Source organism: Somniosus microcephalus, chromosome 23 (assembly GCF_052327205.1).
Source record: "Somniosus microcephalus isolate GS21.2 chromosome 23, FLI_Smic_1.0, whole genome shotgun sequence".
NCBI classification, from domain to species: domain Eukaryota; kingdom Metazoa; phylum Chordata; class Chondrichthyes; order Squaliformes; family Somniosidae; genus Somniosus; species Somniosus microcephalus.
This window is the reverse complement of record NC_141009.1, coordinates 68,551,859-68,569,801: the sequence shown is the minus strand read 5'-3', so window position 1 is coordinate 68,569,801 and position 17,943 is coordinate 68,551,859. Positions and strand designations below refer to the sequence as shown.

At 47.8% G+C, this 17,943-nt stretch overlaps 1 protein-coding gene across 3 annotated transcripts in view; it reads left to right on the top strand.

Moving 5' to 3' along the window:
- Positions 1-14,539, top strand: part of LOC147101939 (lipocalin-like) — a 46,354-nt gene extending 31,815 nt beyond the window's left edge. For 2 of the 3 annotated variants that reach the window (XM_085965958.1, XM_085965956.1), the window contains exons 4-7: positions 4,482-4,595; positions 7,990-8,091; positions 11,535-11,560; positions 14,396-14,539. In XM_085965958.1, coding sequence (XP_085822084.1) covers positions 4,482-4,595; positions 7,990-8,091; positions 11,535-11,560; positions 14,396-14,401 — 248 coding nt within the window. In that variant the 3' untranslated portion in view covers positions 14,402-14,539. Of the gene's footprint in view, positions 1-4,481; positions 4,596-7,989; positions 8,092-11,534; positions 11,561-14,225; positions 14,255-14,395 lie in introns of those variants that run through there. The other variant, XM_085965957.1, reaches the window with a different exon arrangement.
- Positions 14,540-17,943: the final 3,404 nt, after the last annotated feature.

Below are 17,943 nucleotides of genomic sequence, written 5' to 3'. Positions count from 1 at the left end.
CTATCTAATATATCTCGGTGTGTCACACTGCACTCTATCTAATATATCTCGGTGTGTCACACTGCACTCTATCTAATATATCTCAATGTGTCACACTGCACTCTATCTAATATATCTCGATGTGTCACACTGCACTCTATCTAATATATCTCGATGTTTCACACTGAACTCTGTCTAATATATCTCGATGTGTCGCACTGAACTCCAGCAATATATCTCGATGTTTCACACTGCACTCTATCTAATATATCTAGGTGTGTCACACTGAACTCTATCTAATATATCTCGGTGTGTCACACTGCACTCTATCTAATGTATGTCGGTGTCATAGAGTCATAGAGTTTTACAGCACAGAAAGAGGCCCTTCGGCCCATCGTGTCTGCGCCGCCCATCCATCCCTGTCCAGTCTAATCCCATTTTCCAGCATTTGGTCCATAGCCTTGTATGCAATGGCATTTCAAGTGCTCATCCAAATGCTTCTTGAATGTTGTGAGGGTTCCTGCCTCTACCACCCTTTCAGGCATTGAGTTCCACATTCCAACCACCCTCTGGGTGAAAAGTTCCTCCTCAAATCCCCTCTGAATCTCCTGCCCCTTACCCTGAATCTATGCCCCCTTGTTATTGACCCCCCTACTAAGGGGAAAACTTCCTCTTTATCTACCCTATCTATGCCCCTCATCATTTTGTACACCTCAATCAGGTCCCCCCTCAGCCTTCTTTGCTCCAAGGAAAACAACCCCAGCCTGTCCAGCCTCTCTTCATAGCGGAGGCGCTCCATCCCAGGTAACATCCTGGTGAATCTTCTCTGCACCCTCTCCAAAGCAATCACATCCTTCCTATAGTGAGGCAACCAGAACTGCACACAGTACTCCAGCTGTGGCCTCACCAGTGTTTTGTACAGCTCCATCATAACCTCCCTGCTCTTATATTCTATGCCTCGGCTAATGAAGGCAAGTATCCCATATGCCTTTTTAACCACCTTATCTACCTGTTCCGCTGCCTTCAGGGATTTATGTACATGTACACCAAGGTCCCTCTGAGCCTCTGTACTTCCTAGGGTCCTACCACTCATTGTGTATTCCCTTGCCTTATTTGTCCGTCCAAAATGCATCACCTCGCACTTTTCCGGGTTAAATTCCATTTGCCACTTTTCCGCCCATCTGACCAACCCGTTTATATCATCCTGTAGCCTGAGGCTTTCCTCCTCGCAATTTACCACCCCACCAATTTTCGTGTCATCTGCGAACTTACTGATCATACCTTTTACATTCTCATCCAGATCATTTATGTAGATCACAAACAACAAGGGACCCAGCACCGATCCCTGAGGTACCCCACTGGACACAGGCTTCCAGTCACAAAAGCAACCTTCGACCATCACCCTCTGCCTCCTGCCACTCAGCCAGTTTAGGATCCAACGCGCCAAGGCACCCTGGATCCCATGGGCTCTTACCTTCTTGACCAGTCTCCTATGCGGGACTTTGTCAAAAGCTTTACTGAAGTCCATGTAAACCACATCCACAGCATTTCCCTCATCCACCCCCCTAGTCACCCCCTCGAAAAATTCAATCAGATTTGTCAGACATGATTTACCCTTGACAAAGCCATGCTGACTATCCCCGATTAATCCTTGCCTCTCCAAGTGGAGACTAATTTTGTCCCTCAGAATTTTTTCCAATAATTTCCCTACCACAGATGTTAGGCTCACTGGCCTGTAATTCCCTGGTTTATTCCTGCTACCCTTCTTGAATAATGGTACTACGTTAGCTGTTCTGCAGTCCTCTGGTACATCCCCTGTGGCCAGAGAGGTTCTGAAAATTTGTGTCAGAGCCCCTGCAATCTCCTCCTTTGCCTCCCACAGCAGCCTGGGATACATCTCATCCGGGCCTGGGGATTTATCCACTTTTTGGCCTGCTAAAACCGCTAGCACCTCCTCCCTCTCGATGCTAATATGTTCAGGTATGTCACAGTCCCCTTGCCCGATTTCTATGTCTGCATCGTCTTTCTCCATAGTGAACACAGATGCAAAAAATTCATTTAAAACCCCGCCTATATCACAGTGCACTCTATCTAATATATCTCGATGTGTCACACTGCACTCTATCTAATATATCTCGATGTGTCACACTGCACTCTATCTAATATATCTCGATGTGCCACACTGCACTCTATCTAATATATCTCGATGTGTCACACTGCACTCTATCTAATATATCTCGGTGTGTCACACTGCACTCTATCTAATATATCTCGGTGTGTCACACTGCTCTCTATCTAATATATCTCGATGTGTCACACTGCACTCTATCTAATATATCTCGGTGTGTCACACTGCACTCTATCTAATATATCTCGGTGTGTCACACTGCACTCTATCTAATATATCTCGGTGTGTCACACTGAACTCTATCTAATATATCTCGATGTGTCACACTGCACTCTATCTAATATATCTCGATGTGCCACACTGCACTCTATCTAATATATCTCGGTGTGTCACACTGCACTCTATCTAATATATCTCGGTGTGTCACACTGCACTCTGTGTAATATATCTCGATGTGTCACACTGCACTCTATCTAATATATCTCGGTGTGTCACACTGCACTCTATCTAATATATCTCGAAGTGTCACACTGCACTCTATCTAATATATCTCGATGTGCCACACTGCACTCTATCTAATATATCTCGGTGTGTCACACTGCACTCTATCTAATATATCTCGATGTGTCACACTGCACTCTATCTAATATATCTCGATGTGTCACACTGCACTCTATCTAATATATCTCGGTGTGTCACACTGCACTCTATCTAATATATCTCGATGTGTCACAGTGCACGCTATCTAATATATCTCGGTGTGAAACACTGAACTCTGTCTAATATATCTCGATGTGTCACACTGCACTCTATCTAATATATCTCGGTGTGTCACACTGCACTCTATCTAATATATCTCGATGTGTCACACTGCACTCTATCTAATATATCTCGATGTGTCACACTGCATTCTTTCTATCTAATATATCTCGGTGTGTCACACTGCACTCTATCTAATATATCTCGGTGTGTCACACTGCTCTCTCATATATCTCGATGTTTCACACTGCACTCTATCTAATATATCTTGATGTGTCACACTGCACTCTGTCTAATATATCTCGATGTTTCACACTGCACTCTATCTAATATATCTCGGTGTGTCACACTGCACTCTATCTAATATATCTCGGTGTGAAGCACTGAACTCTATCTAATATATCTCGGTGTGTCACACTGCACTCTATCTAATATATCTCGATGTGTCACACTGCACTCTATCTAATATATCTCGGTGTGTCACACTGCACTCTATCTAATATATCTCGGTGTGTCACACTGCACTCTATCTAATATATCTCGGTGTGTCACACTGCACTCTATCTAATATATCTCGATGTGTCACACTGCACTCTATCTAATATATCTCGGTGTGTCACACTGCACTCTATCTAATATATCTCGATGTGTCACACTGCACTCTATCTAATATATCTCGGTGTGTCACACTGCACTCTATCTAATATATCTCGGTGTGTCACACTGCACTCTATCTAATATATCTCGGTGTGTCACACTGCACTCTATCTAATATATCTCGGTGTGTCACACTGCACTCTATCTAATATATCTCGGTGTGTCACACTGCACTCTATCTAATATATCTCGGTGTGTCACACTGCACTCTATCTAATATATCTCGGTGTGTCACACTGCACTCTATCTAATATATCTCGGTGTGTCACACTGCACTCTGTCTAATATAACTCGATGTGTCACACTGCACTCTATCTAATATATCTCGGTGTGTCACACTGAACTCTATCTAATATATCTCGGTGTGTCACACTGCACTCTATCTAATATATCTCGGTGTGTCACACTGCACTCTGTCTAATATAACTCGATGTGTCACACTGCACTCTATCTAATATATCTCGGTGTGTCACACTGCACTCTATCTAATATAACTCGATGTGTCACACTGCACTCTATCTAATATATCTCGATGTGTCACACTGCACTCTATCTAATATATCTCGGTGTGTCACACTGCACTCTATCTAATATATCTCGGTGTGTCACACTGCACTCTATCTAATATATCTCGATGTGTCACACTGCACTCTATCTAATATATCTCGATGTGTCACACTGCACTCTATCTAATATATCTCGGTGTGTCACACTGCACTCTATCTAATATAACTCGATGTGTCACACTGCACTCTATCTAATATATCTCGGTGCGTCACACTGCACTCTATCTAATATAACTCGATGTGTCACACTGCACTCTATCTAATATATCTCGGTGTGTCACACTGCACTCTATCTAATATATCTCGGTGTGTCACACTGCACTCTATCTAATATATCTCAGTCTGTCCCAGCATAATAATTACTGCTGTAACACTTTTCTGTTCATGTGCAGGTTGGAACAATGACCAAGAGGTATACGTGACAGAAACCAACTACGATGAATATGCTGTCGTACACAGCTCCATCACCAAAGGCTCTGAGGTCACGACCCTGGTTAAGCTGTACGGTATGAAGCGCTGATTCTGATATCTCTCCTGTTCAGTATGAACTAAGGTCCAAAAGTGAATCAATGTGCAATCCCTGTGAGCTGCTACTCTGGAAAACCAGGCACACATCCCTCTTCTTATTTATACTATGCACACAAGTGAACACTGTACATGGTGTGGGACATTTCACTTTATAGCCTTTCTGTAGCTGTGCTGGTTCAGGATGCTGCCTGGGAGGAGCAAACTCCAATCCAAATACAGACTTTTTCATTAGAACAACACAGATTACAGGGCGATGTGATCGAGGTGTTTAAAGGTATGAAAGGATGGGCCAGGCTCGATGGAAACAGCCTGTTCCAGTAGTTGAGGGTCTAGAACGAGGGGCCAGAGATACAAGATTAAATGTAAGAGATTTAGAACAGTGAGCAGGAGAAACCTCGCCACACAGAGAGTCGTGAGGCTGTGGAACTCACTTCCTGGGTCAGGGACTGAGGCAGAAACTGTGTCAACATTGAAGATTGGATTGGAGAGGTGGATTCAGGAAAAGGGGTTTCAGAGATATGGGGACAGGCCGGGTTAATGTGATCAGGACTATTTGTTCACATGGAGGGTAAACACGAACACAGACTGGATGGGCCGGATAGCTTGTTTCTGTGCTGTAACTTCTGTGTATATGTCTATGTATGGTAAGAGCAGCTTGCCCAGTATCTGACGACCACCCCCACCGATTCTCCTCAATGCACTGACTCTCACTGGGGTACAGTTCCACAGGCACTGACTCTCACTGGGGTACAGTTCCACAGGCACTGACTCACACTGGGGTACAGTTCCACAGACACTGACGCTCACTGGGGTACAGTGCCACAGACACTGACTCTCACTGGGGTACAGTTGCCCAGACACTGACTCTCACTGGGGTACAGTTGCCCAGACACTGACTCTCACTGGGGTACAGTTCCACAGACACTGACTCTCACTGGGGTACAGTTCCACACACTGACTCTCACTGGGGTACAGTTCCACACACTGACTCTCACTGGGGTACAGTTGCCCAGACACTGACTCTCACTGGGGTACAGTTCCACAGACACTGACTCTCACTGGGGTACAGTTCCACACACTGACTCTCACTGGGGTACAGTTCCACACACTGACTCTCACTGGGGTACAGTTCCACACACTGACTCTCACTGGGGTACAGTTCCACAGACACTGACTCTCACTGGGTTACAGTTCCACAGACACTGACTCTCACTGGGGTACAGTTCCACAGACACTGACTCTCACTGGGGTACAGTTCCACAGACACTGACTCTCACTGGGGTACAGTTGCCCAGACACTGACTCTCACTGGGGTACAGTTCCACACACTGACTCTCACTGGGGTACAGTTCCACAGACACTGACTCTCACTGGGGTACAGTTGCCCAGACACTGACAGTCACTGGGATACAGTTCCACAGACACTGACTCTCACTGGGGTACAGTTGCCCAGACACTGACTCTCACTGGGGTACAGTTGCCCAGACACTGACTGTCACTGGGGTACAGTTCCACACACTGACTCTCACTGGGTTACAGTTCCACAGACACTGACTCTCACTGGGGTACAGTTGCCCAGACACTGACTCTCACTGGGGTACAGTTCCACAGACACTGACTCTCACTGGGGTACAGTTCCACAGGGACTGACTCTCACTGGGGTACAGTTCCACAGACACTGACTCTCACTGGGGTACAGTTCCACAGACACTGACTCTCACTGGGGTACAGTTCCACAGACACTGACTCTCACTGGGGTACAGTTCCACAGACACTGACTCTCAGTGGGGTACAGTTCCACAGACACTGACTCTCACTGGGGTACAGTTCCACAGACACTGACTCTCACTGGGGTACAGTTCCACAGACACTGACTCTCACTGGGGTACAGTTCCACAGACACTGACACTCACTGGGGTAGAGTTCCACAGACACTGACTTTCACTGGGGTACAGTTCCACAGACACTGACTCTCTCTGGGGTACAGTTCAACAGACACTGACTCTCACTGGGGTACAGTTCCACAGACACTGACACTCACTGGGGTACAGTTCCACAGACACTGACTCTCACTGGGGTACAGTTCCACAGTCACTGACTCTCACTGGGATACAGTTCCACAGACACTGACTCTCACTGGGTTACAGTTCCACAGACACTGACTCTCACTGGGGTACAGTTGCCCAGACACTGACTCTCACTGGGGTACAGTTCCACAGACACTGACTCTCACTGGGGTACAGTTCCATAGACAGTGACTCTCACTGGGGTACAGTTCCACAGACACTGACTCTCACTGGGTTACAGTTCCACTGTTACTGATTATTGCTGGGGTACAGTTCCACAGACACTGACTCTGACTGGGGTACAGTTCCACAGACACTGACTCTGACTGGGGTACAGTTCCACAGACACTGACTCTCACTGGGGTACAGTTCCACAGACACTGACTCTCACTGGGGTACAGTTCCACAGAGACTGACTCTCACTGGGTTACAGTTCCACTGTTACTTATTATTGCTGGGGTATAGATTCCATCGACACTTTTGGCTAGAAACTGGGCTGCTCTGCGCCTCCTTTGCGCCCACGAGGGGGCGCTAATCGGGTGGAAATGCCCTGGCGTGCAGGCGTGGTGCCACTAACCGCCCCATGAAATTCAGCGGGACTTTCGCGGCGGCGGTTGCCGGTAACGCCCCGCTCTGCCGCTCTGGTGATGACGATGTCATCGCTGTGCGCAGTGTCCTGTTTACGCCCTGTCTGCAAACTTCCCTTCTGCCCGCTGACCTATCTCCGGGCGATATGTGCGACAGGGTCAGGGGGAGCTCTTGCAGTGGCGGTAGCGGGCCGCTGCGCAATTTAAAGGGCAGGTGTCGGGCGGCCATTTTTATTTTGGCCGACTGCCAGCCCCTGCCCCCGTTGACATTTGTACGCGGGTTGCCGGGTCTGATCGTTCAGCCTGGCGCTCCTCTTGAGTGCTGGGCTGTTTCCACAGCGGTCCGCTCCCCGGTGGTCTGGCTGGGCCCCGGCGCACACAACGCTAGACCCTTCCCATTTTAACCAGGAGTAGTAGCGCCCCAAGGAGAAGGGGAGCTTCCATTAGCGCCCCACCTCCTTCTTGGGGTGCTGCCAATGAATTTACCGGGTAGGGGCGCTAACTTTTTGGGGTGCTAAAATTGGTGCCCCGGCAAGGTTAGTGCCCCAAAATGGGCGCCAACCAATGTCTTCCCCTTGCTGGGATAAGGCTGCCACGATGGGAATGTGTGTTGCATTTATCCGGTGCAGGATTTTGTCACTTGTTGAACATGTTCTATAATACAGTGGAGCTCCCAGAACCTACGTTAAACGCGGTCTGAATGTTCTGCATTGTTTTAGGTAGAGGCCAAGAGCTGAGACAGGAAATCGTGGAGAGGTTCAGACAGTATTGTCTGCAACAGGGACTGGAGAAAGAAAACATCCTAACTTCTGCTAAGCAAGGTAACCCTTTGCATGTACTGCAGATAAACAATGCAAACCTCTGGTCTAACCCGTGCTGTACCTGCCCTGGGAGTGTTTGATGGGACAGTGTAGAGGGAGCTTTACTCTGTATCTAACCCGTGCTGTACCTGCCCTGGGAGTGTTTGATGGGACAGTGTAGAGGGAGCTTTACTCTGTATCTAACCCATGCTGTACCTGCCCTGGGAGTGCTTGATGGGACAGTGTAGAGGGAGCTTTACTCTGTATCTAACCCGTGCTGTACCTGCCCTGGGAGTGTTTGATGGGACAGTGTAGAGGGAGCTTTACTCTGTATCTAACCCGTGCTGTACCTGCCCTGGGAGTGTTTGATGGGACAGTGTAGAGGGAGCTTTACTCTGTATCTAACCCGTGCTGAACCTGCCCTGGGAGTGTTTGATGGGACAGTGTAGAGGGAGCTATACTCTGTATCTAACCCGTGCTGTACCTGCCCTGGGAGTGTTTGATGGGACAGTGTAGAGGGAGCTTTACTCTGTATCTAACCCGTGCTGTACCTGTCCTGGGAGTGATTGATGGGTCAGTGTAGAGGGAGCTTTACTCTGTATCTAACCCGTGCTGTACCTGCCCTGGGAGTGTTTGATGGGACAGTGTAGAGGGAGCTTTACTCTGTATCTAACCCGTGCTGTATCTGCCCTGGGAGTGTTTGATGGGACAGTGTAGAGGGAGCTTTACTCTGTATTTAACCCGTGCTGTACCTGCCCTGGGAGTGTTTGATGGGACAGTGTAGAGGGGCTTTACTCTGTATCTAACCCGTGCTGTACCTGCCCTGGGAGTGTTTGATGGGACAGTGTAGAGGGGCTTTACTCTGTATCTAACCCGTGCTGTACCTGCCCTGGGAGTGTTTGATGGGACAGTGTAGAGCGAGCTTTACTCTGTATTTAACCCGTGCTATACCTGTCCTGGGAGTGTTTGATGGGCCAGTGTAGAGGGAACTTTATTCTCTATCTAACCCGTGCTGTACCTGCCCTGGGAGTGTTTGATGGGACAGTGTAGAGGGAGCTTTACTCTGTATCTAACCCGTGCTGTATCTGCCCTGGGAGTGTTTGATGGGACAGTGTAGAGGGAGCTTTACTCTGTATCTAACCCGTGCTGTACCTGCCCTGGGAGTGTTTGATGGGACAGTGTAGAGAGGGCTTTAATCTGTATCTAACCCGTGCTGTACCTGCCCTGGGGGTGTTTGATGGGACAGTGTAGAGGGAGCTTTACTCTGTATTTAACCCGTGCTGTACCTGCCCTGGGAGTGTTTGATGGGACAGTGTAGAGGGGCTTTACTCTGTATCTAACCCGTGCTGTACCTGCCCTGGGAGTGTTTGATGGGACAGTGTAGAGGGGCTTTACTCTGTATCTAACCCGTGCTGTACCTGCCCTGGGAGTGTTTGATGGGACAGTGTAGAGGGAGCTTTACTCTGTATTTAACCCGTGCTATACCTGTCCTGGGAGTGTTTGATGGGCCAGTGTAGAGGGAACTTTATTCTCTATCTAACCCGTGCTGTACCTGCCCTGGGAGTGTTTGATGGGACAGTGTAGAGGGAGCTTTACTCTGTATCTAACCCGTGCTGTACCTGCCCTGGGAGTGTTTGATGGGACAGTGTAGAGGGAGCTTTGCTTTGTATCTAACCCGTGCTGTACCTGCCCTGGGAGTGTTTGATGGGACAGTGTAGAGGGAGCTTTACTCTGTATCTAACCTGTGCTGTACCTGCCCTGGGAGTGTTTGATGGGACAGTGTAGAGGCCCATGTGTATAGACCCTGCCCCATGTGTATAGTCCCTCCGTGTTGGGTATAGTCCCTGCAAATCTCATGAAATTAGACCTGTCCCTCTTTCCCATGGCTGTAGACTCAGTTCACTGCTATTCACTGCTATACATGGATATGGACCCAGTCCCCTGGTATAAATCCGGGCCCACAGATATCAATCCTGTTACGCTGTCCAATGGGTTAAAACCCTTTCCCAGTGTCTCATGGGTACAGATTTTATTCCATGCATATTTGTCATGTTCCATGGATATGGATTCAGTCCTGTGGTTACAGATCATGTCTCCCTAAGCTATGTTTATAGAGTCTGTCCTTCTGACCCATGGCTATAAACTCAATCCCCATTCTATCAGCACATAGGTCCCATAAATATAGACTCTGTCCTGCATATAGATACTCTACCCCTGTCCTGTAGGTTTGAACCCATTCCCAATGCTACGGAACCTGTCTCATGCATACAGATATATCCAATGGGTATAGACATTTTTGCATGGATGTAGATCGTGTCCCCTTAGCCCATGGGTATAAACCCTGTTCCCTTGTCCCATGGGTGGAGATCTTATCCCACGGAAATAGACCCTGACCCATGGATATGGATTCTGTCCCATGGCTGGTCCTCTTTTCACTTTAACCAAGATATTGTCGCACTCAGGTGTCAGCTGTGGCTCAGATGGTAGCACATTCGCCTCTGAGTCAGAAGGTTGTGGGTTTAAGTCCCACTTCAGGGACTTAAGCACATAAAATCTAGGCTGACACTCCAGTGCAGTGCTGAGGGAGTGCTGCACTGTCGGTGGTGCCGACTTTTGGATGAGATGTTAAACTAAAAGTTTGCTCTCTCAGGTGGACATATAAGATCCCATGGCACTATTTCGAAGAGGAGCAGGGGAGTTACCCCTGGTGTCCTGGCCAATATTTATCCCACAACCAACTTAACAAAAACAGATTATCTGTTCATTATCATATCGCTGTTTGTGGGAGCTTGCTGTGCGCAAATTGGCTGCCGCGTTTCCCACATTATAACAGTGACTACACTCCAAAAGTACTTAATTGGCTGTAAAGCACTTTGAGATGTCTGGTGGTCGTGAAAGGCGCTATATAAATGCAAGTCTTTTCTTTTTTCTTTCAATAGAGGAAGAATATACTTGAATTAAACAGCACCTTTCACATCCTCAAGCCATTGCAAAGCATTTCACAGCCCATGAAGAATTGTTTAAGCGTAGCCACTGTTGTAATGTGGGGAAATACAGCCACCAATTTGCGCACAGCAAAGTCCCACAAACAGCAATGTGATAATAACCAGATGACCTGTTTTTGAGTAATTTTGGTTGAGGGATCGTGCAGTGGGAGCTTTTACTTTCACCTGAGGGCAGATTGGGCCTCGGTTTAATGGCTCCTCCGACAGTGCAGCACTCCCTCAGTACTGCCTGGGTGTCAGCCTGGATTATGGACACAAGTCTCTGGAGTGGGACTTGAACCCACAACCTAGTGACTCCGAGGGGAAGAGAGCTAATTACTGAGCCATGACTGACAGCCAAGCTAGTGTAAATACCAGTGGAGCACAAGATTCAGTCGTAGTTTAAATAACCAACATTTTTCTGTGCCTCAGGTATAACAATTAACTTTTATTTTTTTCCTCCTTTTGATCTCTTTACAGGTGAATGCCAACCAAAATCTGCTCCGGTCAGTACTGGCACTTTTAGTTCACTTTCTGGTGGTGGGTGGGTGGGGGGTGGGGGGGGTGGGCGAGGGGTGGGGTGGTGGGTGGGTGGGGTGGGTGGGGGGGGTGGGCGAGGGGTGGGGTGGTGGGTGGGTGGGGGGTGGGGGGATGGGGGTTGGGTGGGGTGGGTGGGGGGGTGGGCGAGGGGTGGGGTGGGGGGTGGGGTGGGTGGTGGGTTGGGTGGGGTGGGTGGGGGGGGTGGGCGAGGGGTGGGGTGGTGGGATGGGGGTTGGGTGGGGTGGGTGGGGGGGGTGGGTGGGTGGGGTGTGGGGTGGTGGGTGGGTGGGGATGGGTGGGAAGGATGGGGGGTGGGGTGTTTGACAGTTCATGGCTCTTCTGGTTGGAGAGATAAATGGAATTGTTGGTGGAAAGTTGGACCAGGACCTCTCTGGTGAGGGGAGGTGGGACCAAGCCAACACACGTGTAGCAATCTCAGTGCCCAGTACTGGACCCTGGCAGGCTGTTGATAACTGGCCAGCCACCCTGGTTCATTGATGGCATTTGGAGCAGAAGACACTGCAATCAGTGTCCAAATGGGTATGGCGGCCTGAACTGGACAAGCAGCAGGTCTGTGTCGGTGAGCTACACAGTTTTAACTAGCTAACTTCTACTGGTACCTCTCTGTGCACACAGAGTCGCTAACCCTTGACTCTCGCCACCCTGTGCCTACGCTCACTGTGATTAGCTAATCAGGTGTCCTCCTATGGCAGGAGAGTGAGCATCCGTTGGTTAAAATCCTAGGGATTCTGAGGGTGGTGGAAACTTGGAAATCACTCCCCCAAAAGGCTGTGGATGTTACATAAGAACATAAGAACATAAGAAATAGGAGCAGGAGTAGGCCGTACGGCCCCTCGGGCCTGCTCCACCATTCAATAGGATCATGGCTGATCTGAATCTAGACTCACGTCCACTTCCCTGCCCTCTCCCCGTAACCCCTAATTCCCTTATCTGCTAGGAAACTGTCTATCTCCATTTTAAATTTATTTAATGTTGCAGCTTCCACAGCTCTCTGGGGTAGCAAATTCCATAGATTTACTACCCTCTGAGTGAAGAAGTTTCTCCTCATCTCAGTTTTGAAAGGGCAGCCCCTTATTCTAAGATTATGCCCCCTAGTTCTAGTCTCACCCATCAGTGGAAACATCCTCACCGCATCCACCCGATCAAGCCCCCTCACAATCTTATATGTTTCGATAAGATCACCTCTCATTCTTCTGAACTCCAATGAGTAGAGTCCCAACCTACTCAAACTTTCCTCATACGTCAACCCCCTCATCTCCGGAATCAACCGAGTGAACCTTCTCTGAACCGCCTTGAGAGCAAGTGTATCTCTACTTAAATATGGAAACCAAAACTGCATGCAGTATTCCAAGTGTGGCCTCACCAATACCCTGTATAACTGTAGCAAGACTTCCCTGTTTTTATACTCCATCCCCCTTGCAAATAAAGCCAAGATTCCATTGGCCTTCCTGCTCACCTGCTGCACCTGCATACTAACCTTCTGTGTTTCATGCACCAGGACCCCCAGATCCCTTTGTACTGTAGCACTCTGCAGTTTCTCTCCATTTAGATTTTTTCTGCCAAAGTGCATAACCTCACACTTTCCAATATTATATTCCATCTGCCAAATCTCTGCCCACTCACTTAGCCTGTCTATGTCCTTTTGCAGGTTTTTTATGTCCTCCTCACTCACTGATTTCCCTCCCATCTTTGTATCGTCGGCAAACTTGGATATGTTGCACTCGGTCCCTTCCTCCAAATCGTTAATATAGATTGTAAAGAGTTGGGGTCCCAGCACTGACCCCTGCGGAACACCACTAGTTACTGATTGCCAGCCCGAGAATGAACCATTTATCCCAACTCTTTGTTTTCTGTTAGATAGCCAATCTTCCACCCATGCCAGTATATTACCCCCAATCCCGTGATTTTTTATCTTGATCAGTAATCTTTTGTGTGGAACCTTGTCAAATGCCTTTTGGAAGTCCAAATACACTACATCCACTGGTTCCCCTTTATCCACCCTGTATGTTACGTCCTCAAAGAATTCGAGCAAATTTGTCAAACATGACTTTCCCTTCATAAAACCATGCTGACTCTGTCCTATTAAATTATGTTTATCCAAATGCTCTGTTACTGTTTCCTTAATAATGGACTCCAACATTTTGCCAACCACAGATGTTAGACTAACTGGTCTATAGTTTCCAGCTTTTTGTCTACTTCCCTTCTTAAATAAGGGTGTTACATTAGCAGTTTTCCAATCTGCCGGGACCTTTCCTGAGTCCAGGGAGTTTTGGAAAATAATCACCAATGCATCCACAATCCCTACCGCCACTTTTCTCAAGACCCTAGGATGTAGGCCATCAGGTCCGGGGGATTTATCCGCCTTAAGTCCCATTATTTTACAGAGTTCCATCTCCTTAGTGATTTTAATCGTGTTTAGCTCCTCCACCCCCATTGCCCCCTGTTTGTCCAGTGTTGGGATATTTTTAGTGTCCTCTACTGTAAAGACTGATACAACATATTTGGGGAGCTTTCGAGCCTGAGGTCGATGGATTTTTGCTGGGTCAGGTTATCAAGGGATGCGGAGCAAAGGCAGGTAAATGTACTTAAGGTACAGATCAGCCATGATCTAACTGAATGGTGGAACAGGCCCGAGGGGTTGAATGGCCTCCTCCTGTTGCTATGTGGTGTTGGCTTTACACAGTGAACCAGCCAGAACACCTTTCCAGTTTTTCAGGGGATGCTGGGATGGACACCCACTGGGGACACACAGCTAAATACAATTTCAAATCTTTCTACAGAACTGAATGGTGGAGCCTGTGCAGAAAGAACCCTAGAGGAAGGAATAGTCTCTCCGACAATCTGCTTCATGCCGTTCTCTACGTACTTTGTAAACTGCAGTTACACAGCCAGCTATCAATAAAGTCAATAGTAATCACCCACAATCTCTGCCTGAATGCTTTCACATTTGCTGAGGTCCTATCGGGAGATTTGCGCGCAGGAGAAGGTTACGTGTTTGATTCGGAACTGCCTCCCAAGAAAGAGAAAGAGAAGTGATAAAACATTGATATAGCGCAGGCCCCAGTGGGATGGTGGATGGAGGCAGCAATCTGCAGGCAAGATCGGCCTTCGCTATCTGATCATGGCCAATATTTGCCACATTACAGCAGATTTGATGGGTCCCATTTGTGCACAGTTTACGTCCCCGCTCCTCTCCGGAACATTCTGATCTCCGCCAGGGGACAGTGTCACACAGGCACCGGCTGTCTCTCCCAAGTGGCCATTCTTGATGTGTGAGACGAGGCAGTAAATTCAGGGAACGATGCATAGTTCAGGCCTGTTCCTGCCCTCCACTGGGTAATCACCACAGGAGAACTGCTGTGGCAGGACTGGCTCACATGCTGTGTGTACCAGGCTGGCAGTCTTGGGGCGGGTCACACACTGAATTTTATTTTTAAAAACGCACCTCAATTGCATAGGCTATGCGGCTTTTAAAGTTTAAATAACTCCTCCACTGCCATAGCAATGCTGGAAGCCAGAATGCACCACTGTTTATCAATGACTCGGATGAAGGAGTAGAGAGCCGTATATCTAAGTTTGCTGACAACACCAAGTTAGGTGGCACAGTAAATACTGTAGATGGGAGCAGAAAGTTGCAAAGGGACTATTATGTCCGTGTATAATTGAGACACGGACTGCAGGAGTTGATTATAACAAGTCTTTACTGAATGGAGACAACCTGGAAACTGAAACTACAGAAGCCTGCTAGGGCCTTTTATACAGGGGTGGTCACTGCCGGTACTGCAGTCTGAGACCAGTTATTCCCTTAAAGGTACATACACAACAATTCCTCCCCTTTTAGATAAACAGTACATAACATTAATTTAACAACTAAATAATAACTAATTACAATTACGGTTGCTAGATACATAGGTTGAAGTTAAGCAATTATAAGTTCAGTCTTTGAGGAGGCTTCCTGATTCTGTCTGGATAATGCCTCTTTGGGGTATCAGGTTCTTCTGGAAAGGTTGAATCGGGATCAATGTCGTTGTTTGGTTCGTCGGCTTCCAATATCACCGATTCTGCGGTAGATGCAATTGGTACTTCGGTTTCATCGCCAGGTGTATCAGATCGTGGTGTGGAGTTGACGTTTTCCAGTGACTCTAGAATCTGGTCAGCATGGCGTCTTACAATGCTCTCTCCAACGTCCACGGTATACATTAGAGGTCCTTGCCGTGTACAGATCGTTCCTGGCTGCCATTTCTCTGTGCGGTAGTCCCGGGCCAAAACTGGTTGACCTATCTTAAAACTCCTGGTCGGCCTTTCATTCATATTCTGAAACTGCCTGTTCTCCACATCTCTTCTGACATTTGGCTTAACCAAATCCAAGCGGCATCGTAGTCTTCAATTGAAGAACACCATAGCTGGAGTTTGGTTGGTAACCGCATGTGTCGCATTCCGGTAGGCAAACAAGAAGTTATCCACCTTGTGTTGTAGGGGTATATCTTCATTACACATTGCCTTGATAGCCTTCTTGAATGTTTGAACAAACCTCTCGGCCAATCCATTAGTGGCTGGATGATATGGGGCGGATGTGTAATGCTTAACACCATTGTTCTTTAAGAACCTCCGGAACTCTTCAGACACAAACTGTGGTCCATTGTCAGAGCAAATCTGTTCAGGCAGCCCATTCCTGGCAAATATGGTTCGTAAGACTGTGATAGTTTTTTCTGTGGTGGTTGAGGACATTTTTATTACCTCTGGCCACTTTGAATGTGCATCCACCGCAATTAAAAACATCGAGTCCATAAAGGGACCAGCAAAATCAATGTGCACCCTTTGCCATGGAGATGAGGGCCACTCCCATGGATGTAGAGGGGCTTGTGGTGGGGCGTTTTGGACCTTTTGGCATCCTGTACAGCTCTTGGTCATCTCTTCGATTTCTCTATCGATTCCCGGCCACCACACAAACGCTCTGGCTAAGTCCTTCATTTTTACCCCTCCCAGATGACCCTCCTGAAGCTCATTGAGCACTCTATCCTTCAATTTGGGTGGAATTACTACTCTGGATCCACACATCAAGGTTCCTCTGCACACTGACAGCTGTTCTCTTCTCGGCGAGAATGCTGGCAGCAGTGGTTCGCCATGTGCTGGCCATCCCTTCACCGTTAAATCATAGACCCAGGAGAGTGTCGGGTCATTTCGTGTTTCCTTTTCTATGTTTGCATTCGTCACAGGGAGACATTCGACTATAGTCGAGTGGAATAACTCCACTGGATCCACTGCCAGTTCTTCTTCCACCGTCGGCAACGGTAGGCGCGACAATCCATCAGCATTCCCATGCTGTTTAGTTCCTTTGTACTCGATGTCATATTGGTGTGCCCCTAGGAAAAGGGACCACCTCTGTAGCCGTTGTGCCGTCATTATCGGTACGCCCTTCTGAGGGTTGAAAATGGAGACGAGAGGTTGATGATCAGTTAGTAGAGTAAATTTCTGACCGTGCAGGCAGTGATTGAACTTCTTCACCCCCCACACCAGGCTGAGGGCCTCTCTGTCCATCTGGGCGTAGTTACGCTGGGCTAAGTTAACGAGCGTGACGCAAAAGCTATCGGCCTCTCTGAACCATCAAGGAATTTACGTGACAGTACCGCCCCAATGCCGTAGGGAGACGCATCACACGCCAGTCTTATCGGTAGTGATGGGTTGTAGTGAGCCAATACTTCTCCTGAAGTGATTAGGTCCTTACTCTTCTGAAAGGCCCGCTTACATTCATCGCTCCATTTCCATGCTACTCCCGTTCGTAGTAGGGCGTTCAGTGGATGCAGAATTGTGGACAAATTCGGCAAAAACTTATGGTAGTAATTCACCAATCCGAGGAATGACCTCCGTTGCGACACATTTTCAGGCGCTGGAGCCTTAACTACCGCTTCAATTTTGTCAGGGGACTTATGCAACTCCTCTTCATCAATCACGTGGCCACAATACGATATCTGTTTCTTTAAAAACTCGCACTTAGGGCGATTGGCTCGTAGCCCATGTTCACGTAGTCTAGTGAGCACCTGCTCTAGGTTGGCAAGGTGTTCACTGTCATCTTCACCTGTCACTAGGATGTCGTCCAAGTAACACTGAGTCCCTGGAATCCCTTGCAGGACTTGTTCCATCGCTCTTTGCCATATCGCCGGAGCTGATGCTACTCCGAATACCAGTCGATTATACTGGTAAAGACCTTTGTGAGTGTTTATCGTGAGATACTTCCTAGAGGATTCTTCAACCTCCATCTGCAAATATGCTTGTGCTAGGTCAATTTTTGTAAAATGCTTCCCTCCAGATAGTGAGGCGAAGATGTCTT